At 66.5% G+C, this 15,271-nt stretch overlaps 2 protein-coding genes across 3 annotated transcripts in view; both read right to left on the bottom strand.

Annotated features, from left to right (window-relative positions):
- The window catches only part of SLC8A2 (solute carrier family 8 member A2), a 55,441-nt gene extending 54,422 nt beyond the window's left edge, over positions 1-1,019 (bottom strand). The window contains exon 1 of the mRNA XM_075917977.2: positions 938-1,019. The gene's annotated coding sequence lies outside the window, so the exon portion shown is untranslated. The remainder of the gene's footprint in view (positions 1-937) is intronic.
- Positions 1,020-4,114: 3,095 nt separating this feature from the next.
- KPTN (kaptin, actin binding protein) lies at positions 4,115-14,100 on the bottom strand. 2 transcript variants are annotated; one of them, XM_089769862.1, is made up of 12 exons: positions 13,839-14,100; positions 12,620-12,702; positions 11,576-11,660; positions 10,317-10,371; positions 9,265-9,340; positions 8,545-8,618; positions 8,059-8,168; positions 7,442-7,540; positions 7,048-7,114; positions 6,628-6,763; positions 6,235-6,483; positions 4,115-4,745 (listed from the first exon to the last, which is right to left on the bottom strand). In XM_089769862.1, the coding sequence occupies exons 1-12, from the start codon at positions 14,056-14,058 to the stop codon at positions 4,614-4,616; spliced, it is 1,386 nt and encodes a 461-aa protein (XP_089625988.1). In that variant the 5' UTR covers positions 14,059-14,100; the 3' UTR covers positions 4,115-4,613. The 2 variants fall into 2 exon arrangements, with proteins under 2 accessions (XP_089625988.1, XP_075774103.2); XM_075917988.2 differs by having other exon boundaries at positions 6,235-6,423; positions 13,839-14,098.
- Positions 14,101-15,271: the final 1,171 nt, after the last annotated feature.

The following is a 15,271-nucleotide window of genomic DNA, read 5'->3' on the forward strand; positions in this document are numbered from 1 at the left end:
AAGGAGCAGCCCCCCCACCAATATAAGAGAGAGCTTCCCCCCCCACAAGGGGCAGCCCCCCCCACCAATATAAGAGAGAGCTTCCCCCCACAAGGAGCAGCCCCCCCCACCAATATAAGAGAGAGCTCCCCCCCCACAAGGGGCAGCCCCCCACCAATATAAGAGAGAGCTCCCCCCCCACAAGGAGCAGCCCCCCCACCAATATAAGAGAGAGCTCCCCCCCCACAAGGAGCAGCCCCCCCACCAATATAAGAGAGAGCTCCCCCCCCACAAGGAGCAGCCCCCCCACCAATATAAGAGAGAGCTCCCCCCCCACAAGGAGCAGCCCCCCCACCAATATAAGAGAGAGCTCCCCCCCCACAAGGAGCAGCCCCCCCACCAATATAAGAGAGAGCTTCCCCCCCACAAGGGGCAGCCCCCCCACCAATATAAGAGAGAGCTCCCCCCCCACAAGGGGCAGCCCCCCCCACCAATATAAGAGAGAGCTCCCCCCCCCACAAGGAGCAGCCCCCCCACCAATATAAGAGAGAGCTTCCCCCCCACAAGGGGCAGCCCCCCCACCAATATAAGAGAGAGCTCCCCCCCCACAAGGGGCAGCCCCCCCCACCAATATAAGAGAAAGCTTCCCCCCCACAAGGGGCAGCCCCCCCACCAATATAAGAGAGAGCTTCCCCCCCACAAGGGGCAGCCCCCCCACCAATATAAGAGAGAGCTCCCCCCCCACAAGGGGCAGCCCCCCACCAATATAAGAGAGAGCTCCCCCCCCACAAGGGGCAGCCCCCCCCACAACACAAAATGGGCAGCCCCCCCAATCACACAGGGAGCAGCTCCCCCCAACCACACACGGGGCAGCTCCCCCCAACCACACACGGGGCAGCCCCCCCCCACACGGGGCAGCTCCCGGACACCTGCCGCCCCCAGGCCCCCCCGCTCCTACCTGGCGTCGGCGCCTCTCGCCTCGGCGGCTGCAGCGCGAGAAGCAGCGACGGGGGGGGGGCTGCGTGCGCGGGGGGAGCCGCCCCAGCCCGGCGCGTGCAGAGAAACCCCCGGGCCCCCCCCAGCCCGGGCCCGCCCCGCGGGAGGGGCGGGGCGCGGGGCGGGCCCTGGGCAGGGGCGGGGGGCGAGCGGCGGGGGGGGCGGGGCCCGGGGGGCAGAAGGGGGCGGGGCTCAGCATCGGGGAGCTCCCAGGTCTGGGGGGAGGCGGCGGGGAGGAGACGCAGCGCTCCCCTGCGTTCAGCACCTCGCGTGCAGGACAGCTCCCCCCCCAGCTCCCAGCCCCCCTCCCCCGGACAGCTCCCAGCCCTCCCCACGGGCAGCTCCCCCTCACCTGGACAGCTCCCAGCCCCCCCCCACGGGCAGCTCCCCCCCCCCCCCCTGGACAGCTCCCAGCCCTCCCCACGGGCAGCTCCCCCCTCCCCCCGGACAGCTCCCAGCCCCCCCACGGGCAGCTCCCCCCTCACCTGGACAGCTCCCAGCCCCCCCCCCCACGGGCAGCTTCCCCCCCCTCCCCCTGGACAGCTCCCAGCCCCTCCCCACGGGCAGCTCCCCCTCCCCCCCCGGACAGCTCCCAGCCCTCCCCACGGGCAGCTCCCCCTCACCTGGACAGCTCCCAGCCCCCCCCACGGGCAGCTCCCCCCTCACCTGGACAGCTCCCAGCCCCCCCCCCCCACGGACAGCTTCCCCCCCCTCCCCCGGACAGCTCCCAGCCCCCCTCCCCCCACGAGCAGCTCCCCCCCCGGACAGCTCCCAGCTCCCAGCCCCCCCCCCACGGGCAGCTTCCCCCCCCCCCTCCCCCTGGACAGCTCCCAGCCCTCCCCCCCACGGGCAGCTCCCCCCCTCCCCCCGGACAGCTCCCAGCCCTCCCCACGAGCAGCTCCCCCCCCCCAGCTCCCAGCTCCCAGCCCCCCCCCCACGGGCAGCTTCCCCCCCCCCCCCCTGGACAGCTCCCAGCCCTCCCCACGGGCAGCTCCCCCAGCTCCCCCCCCCCCCCGGACAGCTCCCAGCCCTCCCCACGAGCAGCCCCCCCCCCCGGACAGCTCCCAGCCCCCCCCCACGGGCAGCTACCCCCGCCCGGACAGCTCCCAGCCCCCCCCCCACAGGCAGCTACCCCCCGCCCGGACAGCTCCCAGCCCCCCCCCCCACAGGCAGCTACCCCCCCGCCCGGACAGCTCCCAGCCCCCCCCACAGGCAGCTACCCCCCCCCACCTGGACAGCGGGGGAGCTCCCAGCTCCCCCCACCAAGGCAGCTCCCAGCCCCCCCCATGGTCAACTCCCCCCCCCAGCCCCCTCCCCAGCCCAGACAGCTCCCAAGGCCCCCCACCTGGACAGCTCCCCCCCATGGGCAGCTCCCAGCTCCCCCCCACCAAGGCAACTCCCCCCCTCCCCAGCCCAGACAGCTCCCCTCCCAGACGGGCAGCTCCCAACCCCCCCCCCACCAGGGCAGCTCCCCCCCCATCCCAGCCTAGACAGCTCCCAGCCCCCCTCCCCAGCCTTGACAGCCCCTGCAGCCACACAGGGCAGCTCCGGGCCTGGCACTCCCAGCCACACCACCACCCCCGGCAGAAGTCTGGCCCGGTCCCTGGCCGGGCCGCAAGCAGGAGGGAAGCCCGGCTCCCCCTCCCGGGGCTGACCCCAGGGGCAGGGCGCCCAGTGCCAGGCAGCCGGGGCTGGGAGCAGAAGGGGCCAGGCTCACCCCTTTGCCCTGCGGCCCAGCTGGCGTCGGGCCGGCCGGGGAACAAGGCAGCCCCTGGCTGAGCGCAAACAGGCACAGGGAGGGCTGGGGGCCTGACCCATGGGGGGGGGGGAAGAGGGACTTGCCCTAGACCCAGCTCGCCAGGCCAGTGCTCTACTCACTAGGCCACACTGCTTCGCGCCCCATGTGGTTCAGGGCCGGGCCGAGGGGCCCACGCCCCGTTGCTTGTGTCCTGCCGGGACTGGGGCGCTGCTGCTCTCTCCAGAGGCAATTCCTGGGGAAAATGCTCCAGCCCCCCCCCCCATTCCCTTTGGCTTCCCTGCCACTCCCTGCCCCCCCTGGGGGAATATTCCAGGCGCCCAGAGTGGATCGGTTCCGGGCCCTGCCTGTGTGGGACCGGGGGGGGGGGGGGGGGGGGCTGGAGCCACTGGCTCTGAGCAAACCGGGCATTGATTGTGCTCCGGGGCGATCGAGACACCGGCCAGGCCGCCTGGGCCAAGGGCCTGAGTCCATGTGACTGTAGGAACCGGGGGAGAGAAGTTCCCTGCGAACCACCCTGCTTGATTTATTTTTAGCGCAGCTTTCTGCACCGGCGCCGGGCTGCCTTGGGGAGAGAACCAAGCTCCCGCCCCGCTCGCTAAGGGCAGCTGCCCTTCCCCCGCCAGATGCACCACCAAACTCTTCCGGCTGGGGGGGGGAGGGGGGGGATGATTCTGTGCTAGAAGAGTCGCCGACCAAGAGCAACCTCATCCGCATTCGCTAGCTCAGGCCAGGCCTGTGCCCAGAGCGAGAGCGGGGCCTGGCACTCGCAGTCTAGCTCCAGGGGAGAAGCAAGGAGGGGGAACTGATCCTGTTTCACAGATGGGAAAACTGAGGCCCAGAGGGGCTAAATGGCTGATCGGGCTCACACAGGGCATCCATCTCAAGCCAAGGGCGGCGCCGCTGTGGGCAAGCGGAGGTGGATAAACACCCTTGCAGGGGTTTAGCGATTCATTATTGGTGGTTTCCGAACCCTGGCTCCTAGGCCACTGCCAGGCCCCGAAAAGAGGCGAGTCCGCCCTCAGCCAGGCAGCGTTCAAACAGCGCCCGCCCCCCCAGGAACGACGGGGGCACTGAAAGGCCCCCCGGCCCGGCTGCAGCCCTCGCTCCACAGCAGGAGCTGGACACGGAGCGGTGCAGGGCGCTCGGGGAAATCCAGCCGCGCGTTCAGACTGAGCCCTTGTGCCAGCTTGGGGGCCAGGTTCTGCGTGCGAGGGAGCCCCGGGGCATCGGCGCACGCTGCACAAAGCTCCCACGGGCCCCGGCGGCTGGCTGGCGCTGGCCGGGGTACCGCCGGTTCCTCTGCCGGGGCAGCCTGCCGATCACACCAGCTGTGGAGACCACGCGCCGGGGATCAGAGCAGAGGGCAGCCCAGGCCAGAACTCACGTTTCACCCTTTATTTGTACGACACGGCGCCTCCGCGGGCAGCAGACACGCGCGGGAGCAGACAGGCCCCCCAAGCCAGGCCGAGGCACCGCGAGGGGCCATGTGCCCCCAAGGCAAATGGGAACCCCCCGCCCCCCACGCTCGCTGGGCAGAGGGGCACTAAGGTAAACGTCCGTCCGAGGCAGCTGGGCCCTTGGTGTCAAACCTGCCCCCTGGCGCCGAGCGGGTGGAGGGGCTGGCGCAGCGCTCGGCCCTCCGGCACCAGCACACGTCGCATGGAACCAGCACGGCTTCCCGGCCGGCTGCTCCTCTCTTCCGGCTGAGCGGGGGAGAAGGTCCATTGGGGCCAGATCCTCCGTCCTGCCCTGATCTCCCCCTGAACTGATCAATGCGCCACGGGCACCGGAGAGCCAGCCCTTCCCAGGCCCTGCGGAGGGAAGGAGCCCAGAACGAGACTGGCCAGAAATGCCTGTGGCGAGGGGAGGGCCTGCCCAGCTACTCCTCTGCCACCTCCCCGGCCGTGCTAGCGTCCGGCAGCCGCTGGGGGACAGGGCTGCGGCTCGCCCGCCGGGCCACCTCCTGCCGAAGCCTCTCCAGCAGGCACTGGGCCGTCTGCGTCAGGCTGTGCTGTGGGGGAGGAGAGGAGATTTCACCCCAAAGATCGCAAAGAACTAAAGCCACAAACACAAAGATCAATTCACCTCCCCCGGCCACAAGCCACCTCTGGGGGGGACGCAGCAGCTGTGCACACAGGGAGGGCTCCCCCCCCGGCCACGCAGCCACCTCTGGGGTGGGACGCAGCAGCTGTGCACACAGGGAGGGCTCCCCCCCCGGCCACGCAGCCACCTCTGGGGTGGGACGCAGCAGCTGTGCACACAGGGAGGGCTCCCTGCCCCGGCCACGCAGCCACCTCTGGGGTGGGACGCAGCAGCTGTGCACACAGGGAGGGCTCCCTGCCCCGGCCACGAGCCACCTCTGGGGTGGGACGCAGCAGCTGTGCACACAGGGAGGGCTCCCCCCCCGGCCACGCAGCCACCTCTGGGGGGGGACGCAGCAGCTGTGCACACAGGGAGGGCTCCCTGCCCCGGCCACGAGCCACCTCTGGGGGGGGACGCAGCAGCTGTGCACACAGGGAGGGCTCCCTCCCCCGGCCACGCAGCCACCTCTGGGGGGGGACGCAGCAGCTGTGCACACAGGGAGGGCTCCCCCCCCGGCCACGCAGCCACCTCTGGGGGGGGACGCAGCAGCTGTGCACACAGGGAGGGCTCCCTGCCCCGGCCACGAGCCACCTCTGGGGGGGGACGCAGCAGCTGTGCACACAGGGAGGGCTCCCTGCCCCGGCCACGCAGCCACCTCTGGGGGGGGGGACGCAGCAGCTGTGCACACAGGGAGGGCTCCCTGCCCCGGCCACGCAGCCACCACTGGGGTGGGACGCAGCAGCTGTGCACACAGGGACGGCTCCCTCCCCCGGCCACGCAGCCACCTCTGGGGGGGGCCCCGGGGGGGGGACGCAGCAGCTGTGCACACAGGGAGGGCTCCCTGCCCCGGCCACGCAGCCACCACTGGGGTGGGACGCAGCAGCTGTGCACACAGGGACGGCTCCCTCCCCCGGCCACGCAGCCACCTCTGGGGTGGGACGCAGCAGCTGTGCACACAGGGACGGCTCCCGGCCCCGGCCACGCAGCCACCTCTGGGGGGGGGACGCAGCAGCTGTGCACACAGGGACGGCTCCCTCCCCCGGCCACGCAGCCACCTCTGGGGGGGACGCAGCAGCTGTGCACACAGGGAGGGCTCCCTGCCCTGGCCACGCAGCCACCACTGGGGTGGGACGCAGCAGCTGTCTCATGAGGACAGCAATCCCTCGCCCAGCTAGGCCAGGAAGCGAAGCAGGGTTTGCAGCCAGGCAGGCCGCGGGGGCTGGCGCCGGAGCCCATGGAGAGCCGCGGGGGCTGGCGCCGGAGCCCATGGAGAGCCGCGGGGGCTGGCGCCGGAGCCCATGGAGAGCCGCGGGGGCTGGCGCCGGAGCCCATGGAGAGCTGCGGGGGCTGGCGCCGGAGCCCATGGAGAGCCGCGGGGGCTGGCGCCGGAGCCCATGGAGAGCCGCGGGGCCACTCACCTGCAGAACATGCAGCCCCTTCAGACACACCACGGCCAGCTCGCAGAGCCCGTCGCCGGTCAGGTCCACGTACTCCATGGACAGCAGGGGGCTGGGGAAACTCCGCCTCCAGAGCAGCTGGAACCCCCCCGCCGAGGCTTCGCCAGCACCCGGGGCTCCCGCCTCCTCGTACTTGTAGCACAGCAGCTCCTGCAGCGGGGAGGGGGGGGGGGGATGCTGGGAGCAGGCAGACAGAGGGGCCGGGCCAGGCTGCAGAGGGCGGCATAGCCAGCGGGGGGGGGGGTAACTGTGTTCGGTAACTTCCCCCTCTGGCCCCCGAGCCATCCCTGAGCCAGGGGCCCGGATCCGGGCACACGGCAGCGGGGGGGCCGGCTCGCGGGGGCCCCTGCCTACCTGCCCGTAGGTGCCCAGGAGGATCTCAGGCGCGCCGTCGAAGTCCACGTCGGTCACCAGGGCGCAGAGCACGCTGTCATACTGGTCGCTGCACGGCAGGATGAGCTGGTCGGCCAGTCCCTGGCTCAGGACGTCCCTGGGGCCGGAGGGGGAAGTTACCCGACACAGGCCGGGCTCTGCCCAGGCGAGGCCGAGGGAGGCTCCCCGGGGAGGAGGCTGGCTGGGTGTCAACGCGGTCGGAGGAACGTTCCGCTCCCGGCCACAGCCCCTTCGCCAGCGGAAGCTGAGGGGTGCAGGGGCCGTGCGCTCCCCTGGAGGGGCCCTGCCGGGCCAGGCTGTGGCGAGCTGGTCAGCGCCTGAGCCCTTGGCCCCCCGCCCGGAGAGGGTCCCACTGCGAGAGCCCCCAGCCCCGGCACTGACCTGTACACCACCGACAGCTCCAGGGTGCTGGTGACAAGGACGCTGTAGCCCTGCTCGCCGGCAGGCCCTGGGGGAGCAGACACAGCAGCCGTGACGTGGAGACCCCCCAGCCATGGCAGAGCTCGGGGCTGGCTCCCCCCACGCCCCGGCTGCCGCCCTGCAGCCCACTCCACGCGGGCCCCTCGGGGCCCAAGGCGCAGGGCATGGAGCCGCGCCCGTTAGCTCCCCCTCAGGCAGCCTCCAGACGTGTGACGGGTGCGAGGGAGGGGCTGTGTGGGGGGGACATGCCCCAGTCGGTTTGTGCCCCGCGCCACGAGGGCACCGCACATCCCGCCCCCAGCGAGTCCCACGCCAGCCTGCGCCATCCCTCCCGCCCCCAGCGCCTCTCCCTTACCGCTCGGAGCAGGGGGCCCCTCCAGGCAGGACGGGAGCCGGAAGACCAGGACCCTGGAGATGGGGCCGTCCTGCTGGATGCTCCAGGTCTGCAGCACCTCTGCGAGGGAGCAGACGGGGCTCAGGGCCAGGCGGGCGGAGCAAAGGCCCGGCCCACATGGCGGCTGGGCGGGAGTGTGGGGACAGGCCTAGCTCGGACCCATTCCCGGATCTGCAATCGAGAGCCGAACGGGCCCCGGCTCCCAACTCTCCAAGGCCCCGTGGGGCCACGACGTGCGGCAGGCCGGAGCCGGGGCAGACCCACGCCTGGGCCGTGGAAACGCCACCCAGCAGAGACCTGGTCGGCTGAGAGCAGGGCAGGGTCAACCCAGTGCCTCCACTCCCCCACCCCCAGCCTGCTGTCCCCCAGCCGCGCGGAGCCTCGCTTCGGCCGAGTCCCCTGCAGCCCCAGCGTCCGCCTCGGAGGGGAGGGGCTCTCAGCGGCCCAGGCAGGTGCAGCGCGGGGGGCTCAGCCTAGCCCCATGGGGCGGGGGCACCGGCTCGGCCCAGCCGATCCCAGGTCCGAGTCCCGGCCCGGTCCCTGCCCTGCGTGGCCTTGGAGGGGCAGCCCCGGCTCACCTCTGCTGGCCTGATCCACCTGGGCCACGCGCAGGTCACCGCTCTGGCACCCGAAGGCCGTGAGGCGCCGGCCGGAGCCGGGCATGTTGCAGATGTCCAGCCAGAGCACACTGCGGGGACAGGAGACGCGGGCTGGGTGCCTGGTGGGGGGAGGGGAGCAGGGAAAGGAGGCAGGAGGCGCAGGGACGGGAGCAGAGTCCCCGGGGTGCCCGACCGCCCTTCCCAGGGGCTGAGGGGGGAAGGAGGCCCCAGGTAGGCCCGGCGTGGGATGCTGGGGAGAGGCCAGGCACTGGAGCAAACAGCTGTCTGGACTCCCGCAGGGCATTGATGGGGGCCTGACCCCGTTTGGGATAATGAGCCCCTCCCCCCCCTGCTGCTCCGCCCCTGTACTGCCCCCCCCACACTGCTGATTCACCCCAGCACCGCCCCTCCCCCGCACTGCCCTTCTCCCCAGGGGACATGTCGCTAACAAACCGTTTCTCCTACTTGCTGGGCAGGTCCTGCAGCTCCGGGAAGAGGTTCTGCACCGGCTGCTCCTCGAACTGGTGCAAGCCTTCGTTCTGCCCGGGGGAGGCGGGCATGTTAGCGCGGGAGCTGGACCAGGCCCAGCTCGGAGACACTGGGCCAGTCCCAGTTATTCCCGTTGACACCAGTGGAGCTACGGGTGGAACCGGCCCCAGCGTGTCTTTGAGGCAGCGTGGCCTAGTGGTTGGAACAGTCTAAGGAGACCCGGGATCTATTCTTGGCCCTGCCACCGGCCTGCTGGGTGACCAGGGCAGGTCATTTCTCCTGCCCTGTGCCTCAGTTTCCCCATCTCGAGAGGTGTGACGAGACTTGCCCGTGTGCAGTGCCGGGAGAGCGGCAGCGCTCGCATTCCCACCGTGCACTGGGAGCTCTCCGGGCGCTGCAGGGCTCTTGGCGTGAGAAGCAATGAAGGGCCCCGGCGGATTCTCCTGCGAAGAGCTTGGTGCTAGCTCAGCAAACGCGGGGCTGGGGGCAGAGGGACGGAGGGGCAGGCAGGGCAGCACAGCCCCCCACTGCCCGTCCCACGGGATGGCTGGGGAAGCGCCGGCGACCTCCCCGGTGGGGGCTCCATTGCACACCAGGGCACGATGCTGCCGACTCCCCCCGAGGCGGCTGCACGTCGGCCCTGCGCAAGGGACCCTCCCGCGGCGCTGCGTTGGCACGGGGCCCCGGCGCCCTCACCTCTTTGTACAGGTGGATGCAGGGGTCGTTCCCACTCAGCAGGAAGACGGTCTCCGGCTGGTTTCCGGCGTGGACCCTGCAAGAGCAGAACGGGAGCACAGTGAGCCGGGCGGGGCCGTTCCACGAGGTGCCGCGGCGGGAAGAAGCAGCGTGGCTGCGGAGGGACCCCCGAGGGCCGGATTAGTCTGGAACGGCGCTGAGCGTGTCACAATCCCGCGCGCAGTCCCCGCCCCCCGCCACGCAGCCGCCTGCGGCGAGGGACACGGCAGCTCTTTGCCAACGGAGGCGAGACCAGGCGGAGACATGAAGTTGCCAGGGGGTTTAAGGAAAGCGGAGCCGTTTCCCTGGGTGGAACGGGAGCCGGGGCCCACCGGGGGCTGGTGCGCCTAACTGGAGAAAACTGAAAGGGCGCGAACAGTCCTGGCACAGGACTACACCGAAAAGCTTAAGCTGCTGCAAGCTGCTTTGCAAGCGGCTGCATCTCCGTTTGCCTCCCGCCGACAGACACCCTGTGCTGGTGATGCCGTCGTGAAAGCCGACCCGACGCAGGGGGAGCGGAGACACTATGCCCCTCTCACTTTTGCCATCCCTGTGTGGAATAAATGTTGTGCTGTGCACCGAGGCATGTGCACAACCAGGAGGAATACATGCCGGCACTCTGCTAATCAGCTGGGTGGCATTTCAATCTCCTGGGTGGCCGCCCAAGCAGCCAGCTTACAGGAAACACGACTGTTCTCCCAAACTGCTCTGTTCCCTGCTCAGTGACCGCTCTGTCACCACTATCAATGCCAAGGGCCATGGAGACTGGAAGCCCCCTCAGGCGGTTCTGAAACGTCTTTCCCAGATCACCCCCGTGGCAGTGCCCAACGGCCCCACCGACCCCGCCCGCTGGACACGCCTGGTCTCCGAACGCTGCACTGGCAAACCCCTCGGTCTTCAACGTCCGTTTTACTGCTACTGTTTAACGCCGGGAGGGGCTGGGTGGTCGTGGCACGCGGCGCGGGTTTGCTCGCGGGCGGCCAGGTGCGAGTGTGGGCGAGCAGTGTACGTACTCGGCATGGTAGAGCTGGAATGGGGTAAACTGCAGCTCCAGGTTCAGGCAGCTTTCTGGAGGGGAAGAGCAGAGACAGGTGAGCAGGTAATTTGCACCCACAGTCGGTGGGGAATTCGAACACCACGAGCCCACAAATCGCACCGCTGGCTCTCAGCGAGTTAGGGGTCCGCTCTGTAGCTTGGCGTCTCTAACTGAGGCTTTGACCCCACCTCCAAGGGAGGCAGTCGGGATCCAGGAGAGCGGCACTCGCGTCCCACCACTGGCACCGGCTCGCTTTGTGAGCCTGGCATGGCACACGTCAGTCTCCAAGCCAGGAGCGCCAGGTCGCCAGTGAAGGCAACAGCCAGTTTTCTGTTTCAAAGGGCCTCTGAAAGCTGCCGGGCAAACTCAGATTGCCTCCGAATGGGGTGCACCTCATGGGGGCGCAGGGTAGGGTCTAGTGACCATACTGGGGATGAGACAAAGGGGTTCCTAAGATACAGACACCCTCTCTCCCCACCCCCAAAACTGCTTTTCTGAAGGGCACAGATTTACCAGGATTTTCACACAGTGGCAGGAAGGGCCCTACCAAGTTCAGTCTATTTTGGTCAACTTCATGGTCACAGGATTTAAAAAATTGTGTATGTCATGATTTCAGCTCTTTAAATCTGAAATTTCACAGCCCTGCCATTGCAGGGATCCTATCCAAAGAGGATTTGGGGAGGGGAGGACACAGGGGTTACTGTAGGGGGGTTGCGGCGCTGCTATCCTTACTGCTGTGCTCCTGCAGAAGCCAGCAGCAGTGCAGAAGTAAGAGTGACAATATCACCCCATGTCCCCTTTAATCCATGCAGCTGTCTGTGGAGCTGGGCCCTCGGCCAGCAGCTGCCGCTCTCCGGAACTTTGTGACAACAATGTCATTAGCCAGGACTCCAGGGATCACAGCCCGAGCTCTAGGGAAAGCGCCAGGGGTCCTTCTGCAACCCGTAATGGGCCAGATCTCAGTTATGGCTTCTCTGAAAGAGGGACCATGGCAGGGGAGAGCACCCACTCGTCAGAGCACAAGCAGCTGAGTCACACCGGAACCTCTCTCCACAGCACCCAGCTTTCTCTAGAGGTCCCCCGGCTAAGTAAAGAGCCAGGCTGAAACGGCTTAGCTTGTGAGATGTGACAAAACCGCAGGCTTTGGGACGGCTGCCGGAGGCCAATTCTATTGCTCTCTGCTGCCATCGACAACAGCGCCAGGGCCGGAGGTCAGAGGTTAGCTCGCTTCCTTACGTGCGATGGAGTCCAGGTTATACTCCGATCCAGGCTCATAGTCACAATAAATGTTCAGAAATGGGCTAGCTTTGTCTCCAGAGTCCTACAGAGAGACAGAGGAGAAGAGGAATCCACCTGATTCTCACCAGACATGTGAGGAAACAGAACCTCTGGGGTTCATTTCAAAGCACAGCACTTTAGACAGGAAAAGTTATCATCCTATTTTTGTAAAGGGACGCTCGGTTCCGGGGAGCAGCAATGGAGATTCAATCCTGCACCTGGACTATTATTTATTGTCTAGGAGCCTGAGTCATGGACCAGGCCCACACAGGGCGAGGCAGAAACAGTCCCCGTCCCTTGGAGCCGACGGTGGAATTATCAGACAAGAGCTGGACGGAGAGACAGAGGGTCCCAAGGGAACGATGCTGGACAGGACCACAGGCAGCTAATCAGGGCCTCAAAGTTATCACTGCCCTGGAATGGTTCCGTGGCCTGTGGAACATTCAGCCCTTTCCACCGGCTGCGCACGACAACGTCGGAATCATTACTTCCTTGTACCAGTGGCACAGAGCAGGTCTCAGCCATTGGCACGCCGACTGTCTCAGCGAAGAAGCCTAAGAACTTGAGCTGAGTTTCTTCATAGGAGCCTAAGGGACTTAGGCACCCAAATTCTATTGAAACTTAGTGGCAATTGGGCATCTAAGTCATTAAACCTCTTTGGGTCTCCACTGCCGACCTGTATAAGGACAACAGCATGGACTAACTGACTAATCAAATAGTGGATAGAACTGTGAGGTATTCAGACATGACAGTAACTGGGGTCACATATGGTAACTAGATCAAACAACTGGGCTCCAAGTTCAACAGATTAGATCTTCACTCAGGACACATGGCAGAACTGGACACACAGAGCAGAATCTGCCCTGCAGCTGACTGGGTCACTGCTAGTTACTCCCTCTCAGATGTTACTACAGCCCCTTCCACAGAGCTACATGCATTTTTTAAATGACAACAAATGCCATCTGCTGAAGGAAGTGGAGGCAGGAAAGCAAAAGCACATACCTTAATGAAAGTTATTCCCACCACAAGACCCCTTTTTGGGGGCGACTTGCTGAAAGTATCAATCGAGACAATTTCAGCATCAACTGCCAAGAAAAAAATAAATCATGTAAGAACTGGTTATTATTATTCACACTGGAGATCAGGTCTCACGGTGCTAGCGTTGCACACGCACAGACTAACAGAACAGCCTTGCAGAGTTTACAATTTTAGATTAACAGTTTAGATTTTTGCCAAAGATCACAAAGTTGAATGTAATAGCAATAAACTTTACACAATACTGGACTCCTGTTTGCAGGCCTTATACAAACACAGGGTATTTTCCCATAACCTCTCACGTGCCTTTAAAAACAACGGCTACAGTGCATCAGAGGGTCTCAAACCACTTTACAAACGCAGTCCCGTTACCCTCCCTGAGCCACAGGCAGCAGGCCAGACAAAGAATCAGCAGGAGGGCTGGGAGGAGAATCCAGGAGTCCCCGTTCTAACCTCTAGGCCCCTCCCCATTCCCAAACCCAGGGCTCCTTATTCCCAGCCCCCTGCTTCTATCCCAGCTGTGGTGGCCCCCTGCAGGGCTGCAGAAGAGGCGCACGCCAGGAGGAGCCGCTGAGACCGGTTCCTTCAGCAGCAGGGCCAGGGTAAGAAGGGCCGTAGGGGCCGCAGCCCGTCAAGCTCCAGGCCCGTCCTGTGGGGGGAAGGGAGCTGAGCCACCCTAAGGCCCCTGCCTTGGCCTGGAGCTCCACCCACGCAGCCCCCATTGGCCACGATTCCCAGCCAATGGGGCCGCAGGGGCGGTGCTTGCAGGTGAACATGCAGGGGGTGGGGCGGGGCCAGCTCTTCCCCCTGGATAAGGCCCCGCCCCCCAACCCGCAGCCCCCTCCGCCCAGCCCCATTCTAGGGCCCGCCCCCTAGTCCCCAACCCCCCCCTGCGCCCCTGTGTGCCCCCTGGCCCCTCCCCGTGACCTCTGACCCCAGCGACCCTTCACCCAGGTTGCAGAGAACTGCAGCGCCCTGGCCCCTCCCCCGTGACCTCTGACCCCAGTGACCCTTCACCCAGGTTGCAGAGAACTACAGCTCCCTGGCCCCTCCCCCGTGACCTCTGACCCCAGTGACCCTTCACCCAGGTTGCAGAGAACTGCAGCTCCCTGGCCCCGCCCCCCGTGACCCCTGACCCCGGATGCAGATGGCCTGCGGGCCCACCCCGTGACCCCTGACCCCTCACCCGGGATGTAGGTGAACTGCAGCTCCCTGGCCACGGGCCGCAGCTTGGGGCGCAGCGCCTGGTACCGGAAGTGCGTCACCTGCCCCTTGAGCGTGGCCGCCAGCAGCCCGCGCGCGCCCGCCCCGCCCAGCGCCGCCAGCCCGTAGACGTTGCTCTGCGAGGCCAGGCGGCTGCAGCTGTCCTCGCGCAGCGGGCACCCGCGCCGCGCGCCCGCCGCCATCTTCCCGGCAGGCAGCGCGGGCAGCCCCGGGGTCCTCGCGCGCCGCCCGCGACAGCGGCGCGCCCCGTGACGTCACGCGAGAGCGGCGCGCGCGCGGTGACGTCACGGCCCGGCTCCAAAATGGCGCCCCGGGCGGAAGCGGCCGCGTCTGTTCTATGGGGGGGGGGGGTGCCAGCCTGCCCCCCCCACACGGGGCAGAGGCGGGAGGAGTCCGGGCTGCCCCTCACACGCGGGGGGGGGGGGTCTGACGGGAGCGCCCGCACGGCGGGGGGGGGGCACGTCCAGGCTGCAGCCGCGGGGCCCCCCCGCCGGGACTCGCTTTAGAGCAGCCCCCCCCCCCCACAGACTGGGGGGGGCAAGAACAGGCCCTTCCGTGCCAGGGGACATGGCGCTGGGCGCAGCGGGACTCCGCGCTGAGGCAGGGCGGCTGGGCAGGGCCTGGGCTGGCCCCCCCCCCGGCTGTTGGGTGTTCAGCAGCTGCGGTACCCAACCCCCCCCCGGCTGCCAGGGAAAACGTTGTAAGAATTAGCAGCAGCTTTTTCCAGGCCTTTACACTTTAGAGCAGAGCTGGGTTTGTCGCTGCTACGCCTGTTTGAAGATGGGGTCACAGAACAGAAACAGCTGCTGTCTCATCACTGGAACAACTGCAGGAAAAGCCCCATGCAACGTAGAAGGCTCCTTGGACCTTTAAAAACATGGCTGCAGGAGGGGCTGTTCTCAGCCAGGCACCCTGGTCCTGGGCCAGCTTACTCTACCTAACAATCAGCCTGTGCTTGTTTATGTCATGCCAACCAGTCTCCACAGCTGCTTCAGCGTATTCCTGAACCAACCCAGCTCGAGCAACCCTGCCTCTAGAGTCCAAAGAGCTAGGCCTGTTAATGAACAGTTGGAACGCTTTAAGGCAGAATGTGATCCAAGGACAGGAAATACACACACAAGGTGGGCATCAGACCAACAAAAACACCAGATTAGAAAAAAGGTAAAAGCTCAGAGCTGTTAATTCCCATCGAGCAGATGTGCCCATGGATGACTGGACAGGCAGCTGGACTGCTAAAGGGGTGATTCGGCGATGATTCTGCACCCAAGGTGAAAAATATTATCCTCTTAAACAATTCTACAGAGTCTCACTATTTGTAACTGTGAAAGATGCTAATTTTATTCTAAGTAGTGACCATCTGTGGAGGCAGCCACAATTTTTATCTTTATCTCAAGT

This window comes from Pelodiscus sinensis, chromosome 18 (genome assembly GCF_052426305.1).
Source record: "Pelodiscus sinensis isolate ZL-2025 chromosome 18, ASM5242630v1, whole genome shotgun sequence".
Taxonomy (NCBI): domain Eukaryota; kingdom Metazoa; phylum Chordata; order Testudines; family Trionychidae; genus Pelodiscus; species Pelodiscus sinensis.

Bases quoted from the DNA above. Each gene is read 5' to 3' on its own strand.
- KPTN (XM_089769862.1), bottom strand. From the start codon at position 14,058: ATGGCGGCGGGCGCGCGGCGCGGGTGCCCGCTGCGCGAGGACAGCTGC. The intron at 11,661-12,619 runs GTATGTGCTTTT...GTCTCTCTGTAG, and splicing joins TGGGAATAACTTTCATTAAG to GACTCTGGAGACAAAGCTAG. The intron at 6,484-6,627 runs GTAGGCAGGGGC...CGCCCTCTGCAG, and splicing joins TCCTGGGCACCTACGGGCAG to CCTGGCCCGGCCCCTCTGTC.